This window comes from Antechinus flavipes, chromosome 1 (assembly GCF_016432865.1).
Source record: "Antechinus flavipes isolate AdamAnt ecotype Samford, QLD, Australia chromosome 1, AdamAnt_v2, whole genome shotgun sequence".
Classification (NCBI taxonomy): Eukaryota; Metazoa; Chordata; class Mammalia; order Dasyuromorphia; family Dasyuridae; genus Antechinus; species Antechinus flavipes.
Genome location: NC_067398.1, coordinates 715971881 through 715993927, shown reverse-complemented (window position 1 = coordinate 715993927; position 22047 = coordinate 715971881). Strand labels below are relative to the sequence as shown.

At 44.4% G+C, this 22047-nt stretch overlaps 1 protein-coding gene across 8 annotated transcripts in view; it reads right to left on the bottom strand.

The window, feature by feature from the left end:
* OSBP2 (oxysterol binding protein 2) overlaps positions 1-22047 on the bottom strand; it is a 243366-nt gene that overhangs the window by 22180 nt on the left and 199139 nt on the right. For 6 of the 8 annotated variants that reach the window (XM_051973137.1, XM_051973135.1, XM_051973136.1 and 3 more), the window contains 3 exons: positions 11942-12128; positions 3185-3310; positions 571-673 (listed from right to left, as the gene is read on the bottom strand). In XM_051973137.1, coding sequence (XP_051829097.1) covers positions 571-673; positions 3185-3310; positions 11942-12128 — 416 coding nt within the window. The remainder of the gene's footprint in view (positions 1-570; positions 674-3184; positions 3311-11941; positions 12129-22047) is intronic. The other 2 variants (XM_051973138.1, XM_051973141.1) reach the window with 2 other exon arrangements.

The following is a 22047-nucleotide window of genomic DNA, read 5'->3' as shown; positions in this document are numbered from 1 at the left end:
ACACCGACCAGTGATGTGTCAGGGCCACGACTGCCTTTGGCTCTTTGGAACCAAAGGGCAGGGAACCATGGGAATGCAGAGAAGAGGGGGCTTCTTGTGAGGGACCGAGGCAGGTTTCACAGATCTGAAGGACGAGTGGTTTGGAGTCAGGACTTCCAATGCCTTGGTGTTCTCCAATGCCCCCGTGTCCTTTGGATTTGGATTCTCTCCTTGCTCTGGAGTATAACTTTAGAACGGTCAAGCTATACAAGGAGCTTCCGGACCCCCAGACTATTTAGGGTTTAGAGACGCCCCCTCCCCCAACCTCAATCCCATTTTAAATGTGAAGAAGAGTGATTCTCGAGAAGGTCGCCCGTCTTCGGTACTTTGGAGGGAGTCGGCCAATGGCATGGCCAGGACCAGGACTCAGTGGCCCCACAAGGAGCAGGGTCACTTTTGTCCGTATTTAATCTTCCCTAGGGCCTCGGGAGCCTCTGAGCACCCGATGTTTCCCGTGCAGCCTGTGCGACGCACCCTGGGCCGTTGGTAAGCGACATCCCTTGTGGGCCGGGACGACACGTGCAGACATACCTGTTTTCTTTTGGGTCTGTGATTACTGTGATGAAAGACGAATCTTCCATGGCGTCAAAATACTCTGTATCCTCATCTTCGTCACTGATCTCCCCTGTGGCCCCTAGGAAAACACCTCAGGTTAACCCCAAGTCGCCCAACAACTTCAGTAAGTAATAATACAGCCTCCTGCCAGGTGGACCACTGTTAAAAAGGACTCCAGCTTATCCAGCTGTCGGTAGCAGCAGATTCCGTGCCCACACTGGGATAACCTGGTTGGACCGCTCCCGGGGCATCCCCTCCATCCCCGTAATGGTGAAGAGCAAAAGCACCCAGTCCATCTGCCCCCTCACTTCCATAGCTCCTCCGCTTCCACGCCCTCTCCTCACAACCTCGTGCAGTAAGGAACAAAAGCTCCGACTCGTCCTGCCTTATCTGACTTCCTTGGGGTGCTCTGGCCCCAAACTGCCCTCCCGTTCCTATGCCGTTAGTTGATTCTGTCCTGATTAGCAAAAGGCAGCCTAGCATTACCCTGGCCAAGGCCTCTGTCTGATCCTAAGGGGGTCTTGCCTCCTCTTGGGGTCTGTCTCATCTAGGAAACGAGGGGGTGGAACAGTTCCTGTTCTGGCAGTCTGAGATTCAGCTCAATTATTTCCTGCTTCTTTCCTTTTTTTAAAGCTCATTTTCCTATTTTCTCTGCTGAGGTGCCCAGGGCCCTGGGGCCAGTGGGGAGCTCACAGAATAGAACATAGAGGGCGGGGAATGGTCCTTGGTGCCCCTCCAATTGGCTGCCTTTTCTCCAGGCCCCAGCTCCACAGTGTGACCCCAGCCAGCAGTGTGTGCATCGGGGATGCTCCTCCTGACTTTCAGCAGCTGATCCCTTACCCAGAAGTAAGTGGGATGCTTCTCCGAGTTTCACTTGTTCTCCCTGGACCCCCTTGGCTTGCCCTATCATGGTGCATGTTACCTGTTCCCGCCTGGTTCTAAGCCGCCTGATGGGCTTCCCCTAGATTCTAAAACACATTTTCTCCCGCCCTAAGCTGTTCTGTTCAGCACCAAGAGGGCTTCTCTGAGTTTAAATCCCAGACTTCATAGCAATGGGCTACGAGGCGAGTGACCTCAGCTGTCTAAGCTCTAACGAGGTGCCTAGGATTTACTGAAGCTGAAGGGGCTGGTGTCTGCTCAGATGCTGGCAGATTCTGGGGGATTGGGCCTTTCTCTAATATCTCTCCCTGTTTGGGTCCTGATAGCCCTTAAGAGACAGAAACCCACTAGCCTCTATCTGTTCCCGTAAATACTGATCTGGGCAGGGCTTGGAAAGCCAGAGGCCCTGAGGTGGCCCACGAGAAGACTCGACTGAGGCCCTACTTACTCTCCAGCCAAGCTGTCTGCTTTCACCTGGGAAGCTACCTAAAAGACGGCTGTCTTTTCCTTGGGATATTCGGGGTCTCTTTCATTCCTAACCCTAGAGGTCTAGTTTTCAAATCTGGACCAAAGCTCATGAGGTCAGAACCAAGAACAGTGGCCCAGGATTCTCAGTGAGCCTCATTCTACGTCAGGGACAGTGACTACTCCCTAACGGATGACAATTTCTCCAAAAATCTCAGTGATCCTGTAGACAATTTTCTTAGCAACTTGGGAAATGCAGAGAAACAAGACATGTTTCTTCCCCCTTGGAGTTCTCTGGGTCTGTGTGCCTGTTTCTCTCTCTCATTCTCTCTGTGTCTGTCTCTCTCTCTGTGTGTCTGTCTCTGTTTCTGTCTCTCCTTTCTCTCTCTCATTCTCTCTGTGTCTGTCTCTGTCTCTCCTTTCTCTGTGTCTGTCTCTTCTTTTTCTGTGTGTCTCTGTCTCTCCTTTCTCTGTGTGTCTCTGTCTCTCCTTTCTCTGTGTGTCTTTTTGTGTCTGTTTCTATCTGTGTCTCTCTTTTGTCTTTCTCATTTGTGTCTGTTTCTGTGTCTCTCCTTTCTCTGTCTCTCTCATATTTGTGTGTGTCTGTTTCTCTCTGCCTCTGTCTCTCCTCTGTGTCTCTGTCTCTCCCATTGTGTCTGTGTCTGATTCCCTCTGCCTGCCTCTGTCTCTCTCCATACCATTTCTCATAGGCATCTCTAAATCAAGTCCAAAACTGAAGCTTCTCTCCTCCCAAACTCCCTTAGGCTGTCCAGGATGCTGCCTCTTCCCGTTTGTCCAGGCCCACCCCCCTCCCACTCCCCACATATCCACACCACTGCCAAAGCTTGTCATTTCTACTTTCACAACCTCTCTCCTAGAAACACTTTCAGGCACTTTCCTAATTCAGGCCTTCAGACTCTTCCCTAGACTTGCGCCCCAACTTCCCCACGCCAGTCCATCCTCCACTCAAGCCGCCAAAGTGATTTTAAGGTGTACCCCTCCCCAGTGATTCTGGCTTCTCCTACTGGCTCCCTGTGGCCGTCAGGATCAAACCCAGTGTCCTGGGACATTTCTAAGACCCTTTCACACTGGGCCCATTCTGATCCCTCCGGGCTTGGCTCCCCCTTCCCCATCCTCGACGGGCCTCCTTACTGTGGCTCAGTAAGGGCTCTGCGGCTCTCGGCTGCAGGCCGTCCCCCAGCACTCCCTCCTTCCCGCTGCCCTCTTGGTTCTCCTGGCTCCTGACCTGCCCGCCTGCAGGAGGCCTTTCCGAATATTCGTCTGTGTCTTGTGTGTGCTCGTCTCCGCCACCAGCCCGAGAGCCCCCCGAGGACAGGGGCTGGGCTTGTGTCTTTCTTGGTGTCCCCAGGACCTGTCACATAGGGAGCGCCCGATAAATGTTTGGAGACTGACTTTTCTCTTCGTGTCTTCCCTCTGACATTCCCTCCGGTTCTGTCTGCCTAGCGAGCTACATCTATCGACTCTGTCGGCACGCCGTTGTGCCTCTTCAGTCAGCCATGGCTGACTCCCTGGGACCCCACTGGGGCTCTTCTTGGCAGAGAGCCTCCAGCTCTGTTAACAGATAAAGAGACTGAGGGACACAGGGTGAGGGGACTTGCCCAGGCTCACCCAGCTCGCAGGGGTCTGAGGCTGGATCTGAGCTCAGGAGGAGAAGCTTGCTGACTCCGGGCCCAGCACCCACCTCCCCCTGCTGCCTGGCTGCCCCTGTACCCAAGGGCTTGCTGGCTTCCTTCCCAATTAGATTGTGAGCTCCCTGAAGACAGGGACTGGGGTTTCTTTCTAGCATCCCCAACAATGAGCACAGCAGGCTCGAACTCAAGACTGTCCCCCTCCACACCCCCCACCCCAGAGTACCACCGCATGGCTGCTCCTTCTGCACTTCTCCATTTCAAACCTGGACTTGCCCACTCCCCCCCTCCCTAGACTCTGATAATGAGGCAGCCCCTCTCCCTCGGTCCTTCTCCAGCACGATACCTCCCCCTCATCTCTCTCCCCTCATCAGGATCTTTAACCTGCCTTATCTGTGGGCTTCAGGCCCACCTCCTCAAGCCTGCCTCCTCCTCCCCTCACGCCATCTCATCTCCTCTCCAGCTTTCAATCTGTCTCTCCATTTCTTTTCTCCCTCTCTTCTTAATGTCTCGGTTTCTGTATGTCTCTCTGCTGATCTCACCTCTGTTTCTTTTCCCTCCCACCCTTCACCCCTTTCCCCTTCTTTCATTCTTTGTCTCTCTTTCCTCCCTCCCCTTCATCTCTCTCTCATTCTCTGTCTCTCATTGTCTTCTCTCTGTCCCTCTCTGTCTCCATCCCTCATTCTTTCTCCGATCTCTGTCTCTCTCATTATCTTCCTGTGTCCCTCTCCATTTCCATCTCTCATTCTATGTCTGTCTCTCTCTCATTCTCTGTCTCTCCATTTTGTCCTTCTAAACTCTCAGAGCAGCTGTTGTCACTCATTTCCCCACTTCCTTTCTTCCCATCTCTTCGTAACCCTCTGCGGTTTTGCTGACACTGCCCCCTTTAGTGGCTAATTCTGATGGTCTGTTTTCGTCCCTCATCTTCTCTGCTGTATCCCACATTCTCGAACATCCTCTCCTCCCGTCGACTCTTCCCTTTTCATGACCCTGGTCCCTCCTGGCTCTCCTCCTGTCTGACTGCTCCTCAGCCTCCTTACTCATCCCCAAGACTGTCTTTTAGACGCCCTTCTCTCTGTGACTTCATCAGCTCCTGTTTATGCAGATGACTCTTCCAAACTTTCTTATTTTTGTCAAAAATGTCACTATTCTTCCAATCCCGCAGATTTGTAACCTCAGCATTATCTCTGGCTGCTCACTCTCCCTGATACCCCCTCCCCCCCTTAACCCTCATGGAGAGGACCCCAAGCCTCTCACTTGTCACATTTTACTATTTTAAACTCTACAGCCTCCCTTGACCTGAGTCCCCTTAGCTCTTATTTCAAGGCCTTTATCACTCCTCCCCTGAGTTCAGGCTGACCTCCTAAATGATCTGAGTCAACTATCTCCCCACTCTAGTGACCAGTGTGCAGAAACCACTGAGCCCCCCCACTTCATAAACTCTGGGAATGCGCTATTGCCGTTTGGCATTTTAAAGGCCTTATTACTGGAAGCCAAAAAGCCTTTCCAGCCTCATTTTATTTCCCCCTGCATGCCCTGTGATTCTCACAAACTGGCTCTCTCTGTGTTCCTCATCCTTGGCGCTCTGGGCCCAACTGTTGCCTGTGCCTAGAATACCCCCATTCCTCATCTAAACCCAAGAGACGATGACCTTCTCAGTGAACCTTTTCCTGAATCCTCCCCCAAATAACAGCAAGCTCCTCCCCAACTATCTTATATTTAACAACTTTGCATTGATTTGTATGTGCTCTTTGTATACAAAATGATTTTTACATTGCATATTACTTTTAGATGTACATGTTATCTTCCTGGCTAGAATATAAGCTCTTTGAGAAGAAAGTTATTTCACATTTTATGTCTATGCCCCTAACCCAGCATTGGGCACACAGCAGGTGCTTAATTAAGTGGCTTGGGTGGCACAGTGGCGTCAGCAAGACCTGAGTTCAAGTATGCTATATACGTAGTAGCTGGGTGACCTGAGTCATCGAACCCCCGTTTGCCTTAGTTCTCAGGGCCTAAGAAGAGCCCCAAACAGTCTCTGCCTTGAAGGAGCTAAACAAGAGCAAAGCAGCCGTGTTTGTGGAGGATACACACGGGGGCAATGGAGGGGAAGTGGAGCACCCCATGAGGCGGCGAGGGCCTCAGATGGGGGCCCGCGGAGCATGAAGCCCAAACGCCTGCCCGTGGCAGGAATCGCTCCCTCACCTGCTCTGACGGGGCTCACTGGGTCTCTGCTGGACACATGCAGGAGCTAGTTGGGAGTTCTCATCCTGATCTAAAATTGAGGTCTTCTGGGCCAGGTGACCAATCAGAAGGGAAAGTAACTCCTGTAGAATCTCAGAAAGAAGAGAGGCTACAGGAGCACGAGTGGAGTCGGAGGAGGCACTGGGGAAAGAAATGAGGAAATCTTGTTTCAATAGTGAGAGAAGGCACCACGGAAGGAGAGAGATGCATGACAGGAGGCCATCAGAATCTCACAAAGGCTGTGGGTTTTGAGATAGAATACTCCCTCTCCTCAAGAGAAAGGGAATCGGGGCTCAGAGGGACAGCTGCCTCTCAGGAGACTCCCAGCGGAATTTCCAAGACACATGGCGGTGGTAAGGGCCATGACGAGCTGCACAATCAGGGAAAAAGAGGCTATATCCTCTCTAAAACTCAGAACTGTTATGTCTAACCAAGACTTAGGGGGCCAGAAGGCAAAATTTATAAAGCAATAATATAGAAACTGTTTAAGAGGAAGAACCCAAAATAGTTATCACAAAAGCTGTTAGTCTATGAGAAACGCAGAGAATAAAGATGGGTTCAATAAGTATAATGACCGTGAGTCAAAGAATAAAAGTCTAGTATAGAAAGAGAACATAAGTAATGAAGAGAATGTGGGAGAGAAATCCTTTTTAGGAAAAAGGCAAAAAGGAGAAATATGAATTGCTCATGAATTGGCTGAACCAGGATAATAAAAATGATACTATGACCTAAATTATTTGCTTATTTAGTGCCACATCAATCAAACTACCAAAGGATTATTTTGTAGAGCTGGAAAAAAAATAAGATTCTTTTTGGAGAAACAAAAGATCAAAAATATCAAGGGAATTAATGGGGAAAAGTGGGTCCCAGAAGTACCAGATCTCAAACTAGACCACAAAATCATAATTGACAAAATAATGTAGGTGTTGGATAAGATAGAAAAAACTTAATTAGTAGAACAGATTAGGTACACCATATACAGAAGCAAAAGAGAACAGCAAGCTAGAGTTTGATTAATCCCCAAATCCCAGACATTGGGGAAAGAACTTACTTGATTCAATAAAAATTGTTAAGAAAAGTGGAAAGTAATCGGGCAAAAATTAGGTATAGATCCAACATTTCACATTCTATACCAAGAGAAGCTCCAAATAGAGATATGAGTTAGATATAAAGAGAGACATCATAAACAAATTAGAGAAGCATGGAAGACATTATCTGTCAGGTCTATGGATAAAGTGAAGTTCATGATTAAAAAAAGAGAAAGAGATTCACTGGAAGTAAAACAAACAATTCTGATTACATAAAAATAAGAGAAGTTTTTGGTTTTGTGTGTGATTGAAACTAAGACTTTAATTGTACACCTGGTCAGTTGTGAAACGTTTACTCGTATGATTTAAGTAGAGTTCTAGCAGAGTATCTGTATTTGTATATTTGCACTGTCATTTTCCTTTGCAGTGTATTTATATTTGTGCATTGTGGGTACTCGTTAAGTCGTGTTAACTTTGAGTGTTCATCTTTGGAATGGGACAGATGTGTGGTAAAGGCAAAAGAGAGGCTGAGGCAGTTCCCAACAACTCGCCTCCAGAACAAACATGGGTCTTCCAAATGTATAATAAATACGGTTCTGACCGTCCCTCATCTTGCCAGGATTGGGCTGGTTTTGACTAGAGATACCCTAGAACTTTGGTGGCCTCGTTGGGGCATCTTTGGTGAGATCAAATTAGAGCATTTAAGGCAGAAATTGATGAATAAGGAAACAGCCTCTTAAATGGGACAGTATCATAAAGAGTACTCAGAGGGAAAGGAAAGAGACCATGGTCTGAATTAGAATCATTGAAAGGATTAAATCATTTGAAAATCTCCTTAACAACCCCAAACTCCTCAATTACCTAAACTATTCCACCTTTACCAAAAGACTCTAGCTCCCCAGCTTCTATGTTTCTTTTCAAGATACAAACCAAAATCTGTGTAGGGAAAAAACCTGAGGACGGTGGCTTGGTTAGAAGCGATAGCTTCAAGCCCTGAAAGCAGGGAGAACTTGGAGCTATTGCCAAAAAGTATCCCGGCCCCAGGGAGGATTCCATAGGCTTTGCAGAACGATTCCTATTCAGCCTGGTATCCAGATCTGTATTAACTCACGGTTGTTTTGGTCAGAAAAAGAGACACTAAAAATTGGTGCCAAAAAGGTAGTCGGGAGGATCCAGGGAGGATCTTAAGATAGATTGGGACTCTAAGGGCAGAGGTAAGGAGCATTAACAACTTGTCCTTTATGGATGAAACTCTCCTTGCTTTCCTCTGACCCACTGATTTAACAAAGGACTCTGGGTAAATAACAGACTTACCCAAGCTTCTGATGCCATTTCTGGTCTCAAACATGACCATGCAGTCGGTTAAGTTCAATTTCTTTCCTACTTTTTAAATAATCTTCACCTACCCACCTCTAAACAAACTTAGGCTATTTCTGACATTGGGTTCCACCTTAAGATGCGGCATGGCTGGCAGTTACTCTGGCAGAAGAGGATATAAAAAAGAACTCAGGGAAGCCAAAAGAAATTTTTTCCTTGCAACCCTTCTGTAACCGCAGTAGCCCAAACCTTATAGTTCCTTCCCTTTGCCACCTCCCCAAATCAAAATCAATCAGCCAGGAGTTTATTTTACTTGTGGAAAACCTGGCCACTGGAGGAAAGAATGTAAAAAGCAGGGCTGGAGTGGATATTGAAGAGAAAAAGAAAAGGCATCCCAGAAATCATTCAGGGATGCTCCCTTTAATCCCCAAATTCAATTAAAATAGAAAAAAAACCCACAGAAAATAAAATTTTAAAAAATGAATAAAAACAAGTTGAAGAGGAGGAATGAGAGATTTTACTTGATAACTGAAGGGAAAAAAGAAAAATAAACAGCTAGATAAAAGCAAGAAAGACAAGGATCTAATGAATGAAAAAACAAATCCACACAACTCTAAAACTAAGAAGTAGAAAGAAGTAGCAAACAAAGAGGGAGAAGTAGGACCTTACGAGTGAGGGGAAGAAAGCTGATGGCAATAGAGCTGCCTTAAATAAAGTTAAGCTAAAGTAACTGAAGAGACGCAGTACTGTCTTTAATAACGGCTAATAAAAGCTAGCATTTAAAGAGGGCCTATTATGTGCTGAGTGCGGTAGAATTATTACCTCATTTGATTCTCACAATCACTTGGGGAGGGAGGTGCTATTATTAACAACATTTTACAACTGAGGAAACTAAGGCAAGCAGAGATTAACTGTCTTGCTCAGGGTTCCATAGCTAACAAAAGGGGAATTAGAAGTCAGATCATCCTGACTCCAGACCCTGCATGGCCAAAGAAAAATCCTAATCTGGAAAGCCATGATCAGAGACAGATGGAGAAAATATTAACTTAACTCTTGTAATTTAAAATGAGGATGGGTTACACATCCATTAAGATGAGATAAAGAGTGGGACATCAGCTGGGAAAATAAAACCCCATAAGCTGCTGCATTAAAGGAGGACATTTAAGAACAAGACATTCTTTTGCAGATATTCTGTCGTGTCTGATTCTTCATGTCCTTCTCTGGGGTTTTCTTGGCAGAGATCCTGAAGAGCTCTGCCATTTCTTCTCCAGATCATTTTACAAATGAAGAGACTGAGGCAGGCAGAGTGAAGTGACTTGGCCAGGGTCACCCAGCTAGAGTTACAGGCCCCTTTTGAATTCTGGGCTTCTCGACTCCAGAGCCACAGATTTAGCTGTTGTGGCACCTGGCGGTCCACAAAAACACATGCAGATAAAAATGAGATACTGGAAGGGAAACTTTATCTCTTCATAATTTCCATCTTTATAGCTTCCTTTTGTTCTTTGGGGAAAGCTGAGGAGTCATTTCTATGGACACCCATGCGATGGGACACGAGCCCGCAGCAATCCTGTTCCCTTGGTTTCTCACTTCCTGAGCTAATGTGCTCGATTACACTCTCAAGGCTGGCCATCTTCCCAGAGACATCTTGTCAAGGTCTTTCCTAATAAGCTGTTCCCAAAATGGGCTTCAAACTGCTTAGGACAGAAGGGGGTGGGAAGATGACTTCACTGGATCAGAAGGCCTGATGAGAAAGCCTGGGCAGGAAAGAGCGGCTTTTGAAAAGAAGTAAAGTCGTAACGTAAACATGTGTTTAAGAACATGATGTCTGAAACTGGGATTTGGCTTTTGGGGCCACAGCCAGGAATGATAGTTTCGTGGCCAGCCATGGAGTCTGTAGAATAAATCTGACAAAAACAGATGAATGTGCAAACTGCAGATCTAACCAAAAAGGCTTTAAAGTGATGGAGAAAAGGCCAAGCTGGATCCCACGGAGTGGAGCTACACTAAGCGGGTGTTTATGAATGCATAGAAGACAAAATCCAAGAAAAGTTCAGCAATAAAACACTTGGTCTCAGACAGAATCTAAATTCAATTGCGCAAAGTATGAATAAAAAAGAAGTGAATTAGATCTCCTGGGGTCAGGAGGGAAATCAGACCTCTGCGGTATCACGGAGGCACACCTCCTAACTAAAGGTATCTACCTCCTACCTGGAAGAGGATTCTGGGAAGGTAGAGATGAGCATGTGAAAAATCTGTGATTTGGTTTCTCTGAGTATTCCCTTCACCAATGCAGGTAACAATCTATCTATAAATTAGTGGGAGATCTAAAAAATTAGCTTGTGAAGATTAAAAGAAAAACAGAAGCCATCTTGTAATGGGAGTATACTACAGACCGCTTAGACAGAAGGGAGAAATTGATGAGTTCGGGAAACAGCTTACAAATTTGCTGTGGAGACTTGCTAGAATAATAAGGGGTTACCTGGGACTCATTTCTTGCCAAAAGAATACATTTCTAGGGAGTTCATATTTTAAAAAGTAGAAATCGTCAAGGAAAATGTTATTTCTAGACATGATTTTGACCAATATGGAGAAGGTGATTTGTGTTGAGTGGCTGATGAGTATAATATTTTTATATTTCAAAGATAGCTACAAATATGGACAGAAATAAGATACTTCGGCATGGGCATACCAAAAGTCCCAGAGGAAATTAAGTGACTAATGTTTTTCCAATCGATATTTATCTAGTAAGAGTAGATCTGCACTTAGGCACTTAGGCACTGCAAACCAAGGGTAAGATAAAAACATCCCCGGTGCTAAGCGGCAGGCACTGAGTTGCCCTTCCGGCAGTGGCCGGTATCCCAGCAGAATTGTGATGCTGCAGCCAGGTTTTAAGTTTTCCAGTCTTTTTCATAAACTGGAGGCAGCATCATTAGAATGAGAATCCTAGACCCAGGGCACTGAGAGTCTGGCGTGCTGGCTACCCCATTCCCACAAGTGGTCATCCAGCTTCCACCTGAGCATTCTGACAGGAGGCAGCTTCCTGTCTTCCAAGGCAGCCCCTTGCATGGATGAAGAGCTCAGTGTTAAAAAGTCGTTCTCTTTGCACTAGCACCTGCCCCCTCCCTTTCATTTCCCCCCCCCCCCCCGCCACCGTCCGGAACCGCTCCCGACACCATGTGTTCGGTCTCCCATTTCTGAAATGATTCTGCTGTATCCTCCACTCCCTCCGGAGAATGGAAGCTCAGTGGGCCCTGCCCAGTGGGCAGGGACTATTCTGATTTTGCCTCTGACTTGCATTCTGCCTCTGAGGCTAAAGAATGCAAGCCAGGTCCTTCTTCTGCTTCTTGTTCCCTCCCCAGGCTTCTCTTAGAATCACAAAACTCACAAGAGGTCAGAGATGAGTGAGTTCAACCCTGTGCTTTGACCAGAGAAGACACTTGGAGCTTCTGGGGCCTTGCAGGGAGGACCAGAATCTGGACCAGAACCCACCAGCCCTCCTCCTCCTACAGCTGCCTTCTGTCCCCATCCCCCACAAGTCTTCCAGGCACAACACTGTCAGGTTCTGTAAGGGAAATGTGGATGATGACAGCAAGAGTGACGTTACTTCAGAGTCCAGGGCCGCTCCAGCCCTAGGGGAGCAGGTGACGGCAACATGGGAAGGAGGAGGCCCCCACAGGGCAGGGAGAGGAAAGCCGAGTGCATCTGTCCAGTGGCCCTCCCGGGACCCCACCCCCTGCCTCCAGCCCTGGCAGGGGGCACACTCACCCTGGGTGAGGTTCTCAGACTGGGGGTTGGCGGGGGCCCCGCGGCAGGCGCGTTCCAGGCTGTTATGCTGTCTGGCTAACTGTTCGATGGTCTCTTCCAGGCGGACCCTTTGCTCCTGCTCATATTGTAGGGCTCTTTGCCATTTCCGACTGTGTATTTCTGCTATTTCCAAGAAGTCCCGACAAGCCTAAGAGAAGAATCCCCCCATGTTAGCCAGGTCTGGCGCTGGGACACTGCACTCTGGCCCCCTGGGGCACGGGCAGCATGGGGATGGAAGGGGGTGGGATCAGCTCCTACTTACCAGCTTCAGTTTCCTTAGGTGTAAAACAAGAGAATTGGATTAGGGGGCCCTGACAGCCCATTCTAGTTCTAAATCTTTTCCACAAAATGGATGTCCTATTGGCTGTTTGAGGAGCAAAGGAGGTAATGTGCACAGAATATTTGGTAAGCTTCAAAGGGCCGGCGAAACAAGCTCGGCATCCTGGAGCCCCTTAGTACTTCCTCTAATGTAATGCTAAGATCAGGTCACCCCCTTTTTTCTAAGGCAACCCCAGTGCCTCTCGCAGCCCTGAGAGCCCTCCCTCTCACTCCCCGGAGCATCCATTCCTTCTATCTCCCACACAGGGCTCCAAGACTGGCCACACTGGGCCAGCACCCCTCCCACATTTTCACTAATGGGCCAATCAAAAGCGCTGATTAACCAATTGCCTGTTGGGTGCCAGGGAACAACCGCTCATCAAAATGAGCAGGCAGGTGGCAGGTACATGCAAATTTGTCAGGCATAAACAGAAAGTGAATCAGTGCAAGGTGGTGTGGGAGGAAGGGCCTAGGGTGGAGGAAACCAGGAAAGGCTTCAGGGAGGTGATGCTCATCTGCTTAAAAATACCTCTGTGGGGGGGGGGGGGGTAGCCGGTGCACATGGGCCATGATGTGAGGGAGGAGGGGAGACTAGTGCAGGGAGGCTGGAGGAGCTAGCTCTCTCCCTCTGAGGCCCACGGGCTGTCGTGTCTTCTTCCTCCTCAGCCTTCTCCAGCAGCTTCCCTGGCCCTCTCCTTCACACCGGCTCCCTCCCCCAAAGCAAGGGTCTGTCATATATATCACATCACAGGGCCTTGTCTCCAGGCAGCAGACTGGAGACAGGAAACAAAGCTCCGAGGACCTGACCAAGCACGAAGGTCTGCCCAAAGTGGGTGCTAAATGAATGCCTGCACAAGTGGGCACTGAGCTTCTCGGGGGCACCTTTCTGCTAGCCCTTCCTCTTTTCTGGTCCTCACTCCCAGGGTGGGCTGGCACGGAGGCCAGAGGCCTGCTGTCCTAGGGAACGAGGATCTACGTTTCTCTTGCAGGCTTGCCCATTTCTTCTCGGACGCTCCTGCCTCCATAGTGCCCCATGGTTGCTGCCCACTCCCACCTACCTTCTCTCAGTCCCCAAGCCAAAAGTAGTTTATACACTCTTAGATCAGGAATTGGGAGAGGAACAGAAGCTCTCGTGGAGTCCAGTCCTCATTTTACAGGAGGGAGGCCTGCTGGGCGAGATCACTTGTCGGAGGCCATTCAAACAGTCCCACATCTCAATAGAGCCCAACAGCATTCCCTGTCCTTTCAAAAACCTGCTTTACCAGCTCTGAGGCAAGGACCTCACAAAGTTTTCTGCAAAACTGAGGCTCAAGTTAGGGACTGAGCCTCTGCCAGAAGCCCTAAAACTGACAATCGACTGGATGGCAAGCCCAGCCTTGAAGGAGACCTGGGTCTAGTCACAGGCCATCTTGACATTTGCGATTTCTGTGTGATCTGGAGGCGGTTCATTAGGATAATAATAATAATTATTATTTTTACTGAAATCAGCTTCTCAAAAGGAGACAAGGGGCTACTGAGTATCCTGCCTCCAGCAGCACCAGTTCCTCCTCAAACCCTGTTGGAGTTTACACAGCTAGAAAGCCTCCGGCACAGGACTGAGGAGAGGGTATGGCTAAGTCATCTGAGTGAAATTCAGATGAACTCATGACCAGAAAGTTGGTTCACTAAAGAACGGTTTGTTTTTGGCCAGAACAGCTTATGAAGGCCAAAGATCAAGGCACTGAGGGAGAAGAGCGGGTTCCACCAGGTTGGAATCATAGACTCTGCAAGTCTTCAATGCACACAAAAGTACTTTGAAAAACAAAATGTGTTATGTAATTATTTTTGTAAAGAGCAAGATCAGAAACTAAAAAAATCTCTAAAGGTAGTCAAGATACAAGCTCAAGCAGTTCTCAGTATATGTCAACATTTTAAAGAGTATGTGAGCCCCTTCTCCCACTCGTAATTATCAAAAACAAATTTTATGTATTCATTCACCATTTACCATTCATATTTACTTTATACTTTCATGGGAGGAGGGAGCTCAGGAGGATACAAAGGGGAGGGGAGCTTATAACTTCTCAACAGGAAAGATGAAATGTGCACAAATGACTAAAACAGAGTTAGGAACTAAAGAATTAGAATGGGAAAAAAAGGAAGAAAAATAATGAAGAGAATGTGCCAGAGGCGGTGATGGCAAGATGAATTTCAGATGAACTATCTGGGGAACAGTTCATCAATATAGTAGCATTTAAGGTGAATCAGTTTGTTTGTTTGTTTTAAAGTACAGAGATTTTTTTCTTTTCTTTTTGGTTCCAAATTCTCTTGCTTTCCCTATTACCTCCCCACCACTCCACTGAGAAAGCAAGAAAGACAAAAATCCACTATCTGTATAGTCATGAAAAACAAATTTCTGTATTAAGCCATATTCAAGAAGAAAAAGAAAAGAAAAATATGATTCAACCTGTACTGAGTCCATCAACTTTCTATCTGGAGGTGGGCAGCATGTTTCAGTATGAGTCCTCTGGAACTGTGTGGTTGGCTACTGTGTTGATCAGAGTTACTATTTTTTGATAATTGCTTGTTTTTATACTATTTTATTATATATACTATATAATTTATATTTATATGTAATATATATTATATGTATGATATATATATGTATAATATATAAATATACATACATTTACTATATAAATAGTATACTATTTATACTATAATATGCCATTATACAATAACAATCTCATTATTGTAAAAACTTGTTCTGGTTCTGTTCACTTCCCTCTGTATCTGTTCCTACAACTCTTTCCAGGTTTTTCTGAAACTTCATCACTTCTTATAGTACAATATTATTTAACATATTCATATACCACATCTTGTTCATTCATTCCCAACTGATGGGCATCCCTTCATTTGTACAATTCTTTGCTATCACAAAAAGAGCTGTGATAACTATTTTTGTACATCTAAGTTCCTTTTTTTTTTCCTTTGGATTATAAATGCAGTAGCAATATTGCTGGGTCAAAGGGTATGTACAATTTGATAATTTTGGGGGCAAAATTTGGGGGTTTTCTAGGATATTTGGATTTGTTTACAGCTCCAACAACAGTGAAGTTGTCATTCTCCTTAATCTTGGTCAATCTGATAAGTGTGAGATGTTATGTCAGAGTTGTTTTAATTTGCATTGCTTCAATTATTAGTGATTCAGAGCAGTTTTCCACATGGTTAATGATGGCTTTGATTTCTTCCTCTGAAAACGGCTATTTTTATCCTTTGACCATCTGTCAATTAGGTAATGGTTCTTTTTGTAAATTTGAGTCGTTCCCTACAGGGAATGACTTTCATGAGAGAAACTTCCTGCAAAGTTTCCTGGCCCCCTTCCCATTTCCTATTAATTTTAGTTGCATTGGTTTTGTTGTGTGTAAACTTTTAAAAATTCTTTATAATCAAAATGGTCCATTTTACCCGTCCTCCTATGAACCTCCTTGAACTCTTCTCCTGCCCATAAATCCGACAGTTAATTTCTTCTGTGCCCTGATGATCTGCTTATGATATCATCCTTTATGTCTGACCCTTCTGACTTATTTTGGTACAATCAATCCTCAACATTAGCATGTTTAACTTTAGTGACTTTGAGTATTAGTGTGACTTTATTAATAATCTTATTTTCATTTTTACACTGGCAACCATGCGCCTTAGTAGCTATGTATAACAGATAACAAAGGAGGAAGGAGACATGCAAGTTTGTGAAATAGTTGGTAATCTACCAGGTGCTTCGCTGACCTAGTCGTACAGAGCTCTCTCTGCATTCACTGTGTTAGAGGTGATGCTGGGGCCTCATCAGTCTCAGCATTTTCTGACAGCAGCAACTAAAAATCCCGGCAATGTTCCCCTTGGTTTTCGGAGAGTAGCTAAGGTAGAGAGCATTGTCTGAAATCTAATTTTTTAAAAAATTGTTAGCATGAAAGGTCACAGAATTCTAGGAAATTATTAGGGAAAAAATGTTTTCCATATTGCCAGTTTTATTTTGTGTACTGCATTATATGGGTTATTTTATGATAAGGTTACACACTATCAGAATTAACATTTTGTTATAAAGAACTGTACACAGAAGGAACCTAACCCCAGGTTTCTCAGAGATTCAATGCATTGATGTTTATATTTTTGACTTGCGTGGTTTTCTAAAATGGTTTTTCAATCCACAAAATTGAAGATTGACTGTATATAGCTTGTCTGTACCTAATGTCTTCCAGATTACTTTCCATATTCCCAACAATTTTTGTTAATGAATTCTTATCCCATTAGTCGAGATCCTTGTGTTTATACCCAGCATACTGGGTTACTGTAGGTATTTGCTTTTGTATTATGCACAACTAATATGTTATACTGATCGGCCTTTCTATTTCTTAACTAGTTCTAAATTGTTTTGATGATTAGAGTTTTGTAGTATAGTTTGGAAACTGATATTGTTAGGAGCCTTTCTTTCCATCTTTTTTTTTTTCATCACTTCCCTTAATATTCTTAAAGTTTTGTTCCAATGAACAAATTTTATTATTTCTTCTAGCACACCAAAATCATTTTTGATAGTTAAGATTGGTATGATCCTGAGTAAGTAAGCTAAGTTAGATAATATTCTAATTCCATTATATTGGCTTGGCCTACCCACGAGCAATTGTTTCTTCAATCATTTAGTTCTATATTCATGTGATAGTGTTTTATAACAGTTGATTTAGTTGTGTTTGTCCTGGCATGTAGACTCCCAAGTATTTTATATTATCTGTATTTAAGTGGAATTTATCTTTTTCCATTCACATTTGTTGGGAATATATATTAAGACTGATGATTTAGGTGGGTTTATAGCTTATAACTTTGCTGAATTTGTTCATGTTTTTGATAAACTATTTTTAGTTGACTCTAGGGTTCTCTGAGTAAATCACTTTATCATCTACACAAAGTGATGATTCTATTTATTATCTGTGCTAATTATTACTCCAGTATCTTTTTTTTGTCTTATTGCTATAGCTAGCATTTCTAGCACAATACTCAATAGTAATGGTGATCATGGATATCTTTGCTTCACCCTTGATAATGCTGGAAGACTTCTAGTTTATCCTTATTTCAGATAATAATGCTTGCTTTTGATTGTAGATAAACTAATTAGTTTAAGGAAGATTCCATTTTTTTCTATGCTTTTTATCTTTTTAAAATGCAAATGGGTATTATATTTATCAAAATCTTTAATCTGCATCTATTGAAACAATTATATGGTTTTTGTTGGTTTTTTTCATTGATATGGTCAGCTATGGTTATGATTTTCCTAATATTGAACCAGAATTGCCTGTGGGATGTAAATTCATCTTGGTCATAACATATTGTGACATATTGCTGTAATCTCCTTGTATTTGATTTAAAATTTCATTTATGATTTGTAAAATTTATTTTTCTAAGAGTTATTTAAGTATTCTATTTCCTGTTCTGTTAATCTAAGCAGTTTATATATTTATCCATTTCATTGTCAGTTTTACTGGTATATGATTGGGGAAAATTGCTCCTAATTAGTTTTATTTTCTCTTCCTTGGTTGCGAATTCAAATTTTAAATTTTTGCTGTTGGTACTATGGTTTTTATGTTTTAAAATCAAATTAGACAATGGTTTATCTATTTCAATGTATGTGTATGTATATGTGTGTTTTAAAGCTCCTAATTTTATTAGGTCAATGATTTTTACTTTCAATTTTGATTACGACTTTCCCCTCTGTTTCTAAGACATAGAGACAATTTTACTTTGTAACTTCTTGAAATATGACATATAGGATCTTTTTTTAAAAAATTGTTCATAGCTTTCTGGTAGTCTAATAATAATTTTAAAATTATTTCTCCTCAATCTATTTTCCAAATTAGTTGTTTTTCCTAAGAGACTTTTCATAGTTTTTTCCTTTTTTCAGTTTTTTGCCTTTGTTTTAATTATTTCTTATTGTGTTATGGAGGCAGTAGTTTCCATTTGGCTAATGATAAAAAGTTTTCTTCTTCAGTAAGAGTTTTTTTTTTAAACATCTTTTATCACTTAGCCAATTCAAATAAAAAACAAATTTAGTATTTTATTTTTCCTTGGTTATATGCAAAAACAATTTTTAACATTTGTTTTTGAAATACTGACTACTGGGTTCTCTCCTTTCCTCCTTTCACCTCCCCTCCCCATTGAGAATGCAAGAAATTTGATACACACACATATACATACAGGTGTAGTCATGTAAAACATTTCCACAAAAGTCATATTGTGAAAGAAAATGGAAATCCCCTCAACCTCCTGCACCTCTGCCCCTGCAAAAACCTCAAGAAAAATGAAGAAAATTTAGAAAAAAGTACACGTCAATATATATTCAGATACCTCTCTCTGAGAATGGACAGCATTTTTCATCCTAAGTCCTTCATATTTGTTTTGGATCACTGTATTGCTGAAAACAGCTAAGTCATTTACAACTACTCAGCTCATAATCCTAATTTCTAAGGAGTTAGTAAAGTTTTGTGCCTCTTTTATTGAATTGTTAATTTTTCTTTCATAACTTTCTCATTTCTTTTCCCATTTTGTCCTCTACTGCTCTGATTTTTAAAAAAAAATTTTTTTTGGCCTTTTTTATTTCTTTAACTCTTCTAGGATCAGTATTAGTTTAATACATAATTTTCTTTGAGGCATTGCTTGTGTTTTCAAGTTATTGTTATCTTCTGTGCATGTACCTTGAACTTCTCTGTCACCAGAGTTTCTCAGAGATTCTCAGTTGGGTTCTTTTTTGTTTGCTCATTTTTCCAGCTTGTTTCTTGACTTTGGATTCTATGTCAGTATTGGGCTCAAATCAGCTCTGGGAGGAGAGGGATGTCTGACCTGTGCTTCTGTGCTCTTACATTTTCTGCTGCTTTCTTAGCTCAGTCTTGGGGCCTGTAAGTTTCTGGCGTTTTTAAAGTGGTGTAATCCAGGGTAGGTCCTCCTGCTCTGAGCTCTGTAATACCTGACGCAGTCTGAATTTGTTGGCCTGTATGTGATAGAAATTCAGTAGACCGTTGCTGGGCTTAGTGACTGTTAGCTCACGGAGGGGTTCTGCAGGATCAGTGACTGCACTGGTACTTCCTCCTTGGTTTTGGTCTCCTGACATAATTTATTTCACTGTGGGTTTATGTCGTGAGTCTAAAGGTTAGAAGTGAGTCTCCTCCTGCTTCTGGGCTCTGAGTCCTGTAGCTATGGCTCCAGAACTTGTTCCTTGCTCCTTAAGACAGGCAGGACTCCTGCTCCCTTCTCAACCGTGGCCACTCATTTCTGCCCTGGAACTAGGTAATGGACAATAGAGCTGCCCAATGGTACCTATTCCTGTTTCCACTATTGGTTCCCTATCTCTTGGGATCTCTTTATGCCACAGTGCTCCCTGTCCTGGTGCTCAGTCTCAATCTTTAGTGCCCTAGAGGGCTCTCCAAAGCTGCCCCTGGTGCCATACACAAATGGGATCCTGCCTTCATTCTGGCTGAGGAACTTGTTCAGACTGGGCTTGGGGCAAAAGCACAACCAGAAGTCTGCTTTTATTCTCCAGACAATGACACAACGAATGGAGAGTCAACCACTTCAGGCGCACTGGCCCATGCCAGGGATGGCCAAGCCCTAGGGATCCACAGCCCCAAAACAGAGCCTCACCAAAAACCTTTTCCCTCTCTGGGCTGAGGTCATCTCTTCAACAAAGAACTCACACTCTCAGAGCTCTGCCATTGGAAAGGACCTCAAAGGTCATCTTCCTCCAACCCTGAGTCTCCAGAATTCCTGCTAACAGGAACAGTGAGTTTACTGTCTCCCTAGATAGCTGGGTCTCTTCTTCAGCAGCTCCCAGTGTGAAAAAGTTCTTACCCTGAAGTGGAAGCAGCTTCTTTGCCCTTTCCCCCACCGAGGGCCAGGGAAGATGGCCGGCTGTGATCCCTTTGCCCTGTGATCTCTTCTTTTCCATGATACCCCCTTGCCCCAGGCTGTTCACTTTGGACCCTTCAGAGGCTCCCCATTGCTCAAGGACCTTTAGGGCTTGGTAGAGACAAGGACCTCCGGGCTTCACACTGGCTAGACAAGTGCTGAAACCCTTCTGCCTTCTAGAAGTCCCTCTAGGAACTCTGTGAATTCCTAATGAAACTAGGTAGTTAAATTAAGTCCACAACCACGTCTTAGCTCTATTTGCCAGTTTCTGTGCTAAATTCTGGGAAGGAAAGAAAGGAAGAAACAGTCTCCGTCAAAGGCTAATGGGGGAGATCACATGTAAATACCTGCGGATGCACAGGATGTAATTACTGAGGGAAGCGCAGCTATGGGGAGTGGGGTGGGGTGGGGGATGACTCAAGGAGGAGCTGGCTGGGACCAGCCCTTTTGCTTGGCTCTTTCTCAAGGGTCTCCGATTCCACTTTCAGTGAGTGGTGAGCTTCTGGATTCTCAAGAATAGACACTTATTGCGCCAAATGCTTCTTGAGGGAGGCCCATGGCTGGCTGACAATTTTGCTATTTCTTGCTCACTTTCATTACACGGGCCCTGTTCTAATTCATGTCTTTTTTGCTCTCAAAACACCTCTGCTATTGCCTAATCCTTCACTCGAGGAAGAGGAGCTGGCTAAATACTCAAGGCAGAACCGAGGTTCCCCAGTGGGAGCTCTTTTTGCTTCAGTTTCATACTACAAATCAGCTTAGCCCCATTTCTCCCCTGTTCCAGTCTTAAAAGGCTGAGGCGGCCCTGCAAAAATCCTCCTTCATTGTACCCCTCTCTTCCTGACTTCTAATTCTTGTCTATTAATCCTGTCTCCTTCCTGATGTCTATGAACAGTCTAGATCTCGATCTCCTTCAGGCTTCAAAGGTCTCCTTTATTCCTCACCTTCCCACGCTATCCTCTTCCCTTTCACATTCCAACTCCATTTTAGAGAAAAGGCTCAGAAAATTAAGGGGTTGAACCTAAAGTTACACAGTAAAAAAGTGTGAGGAATAGGACAAGACACCCGGCCTCCCGCCTCTATGTCCCACATTAAACCTCCAAAGAAATATGGAGTTTAAGTGTAATGTACATGATCGATCGACCAGCAGGAATTAAACCTTGCTCTGTGATACACTCTCCACGAAGCCCTGGGGATACAAGGAAAGGCTCAGACCAAGCACCTCCTCTTCTCCATCGAAGCACGTTACCCCCTCAGCCAGCTCGGGAGGGCAGCTTCGGCTTTGTCTCTGTTTTTGTTTTTTCTAGCATTCTCGGTGGCTGGAATAGAATAAATACTGCATGGCTACTTGCTCAGTGATAGACTGATTCTAGGTTCTAAAGTCCCCTTCCTGTTATGGGAACAACCTGCTGGTGGCTGCTGGGGATCTACTTCTGACCAGCAGAACAGACCTCTTCCTGTGAGAGGATGATGATACAGGGAGAACGAGAGGCAGGTGCGTTCTCTGACCTTCCTCCTCTTGCATCCCATTTATTTCATTTCCAATCCAAGCAACTTCTGCTTCAGTAAAGGCCGATTTACAATTCCTTCAGGGGCGGTATGATTCACAGCTGTGGGGGCTTCAGAGAACCGACTGCCCCTTAATGGTACAGCCCTCCTTAATCCTTTATAGGCTTTCTAGGTTTTGCACTTAGACGTGGTTCTTATCATCTTCCCACTTCTGATATTGTGTTCTAAGGCTCCTCCCTTGGTCTTATTCCTCTCATAAATTTGAGTTAATGGGCGGGGTAGGATTTACAAACTAGTAAGTAATCTAATTTTTGAAAAAT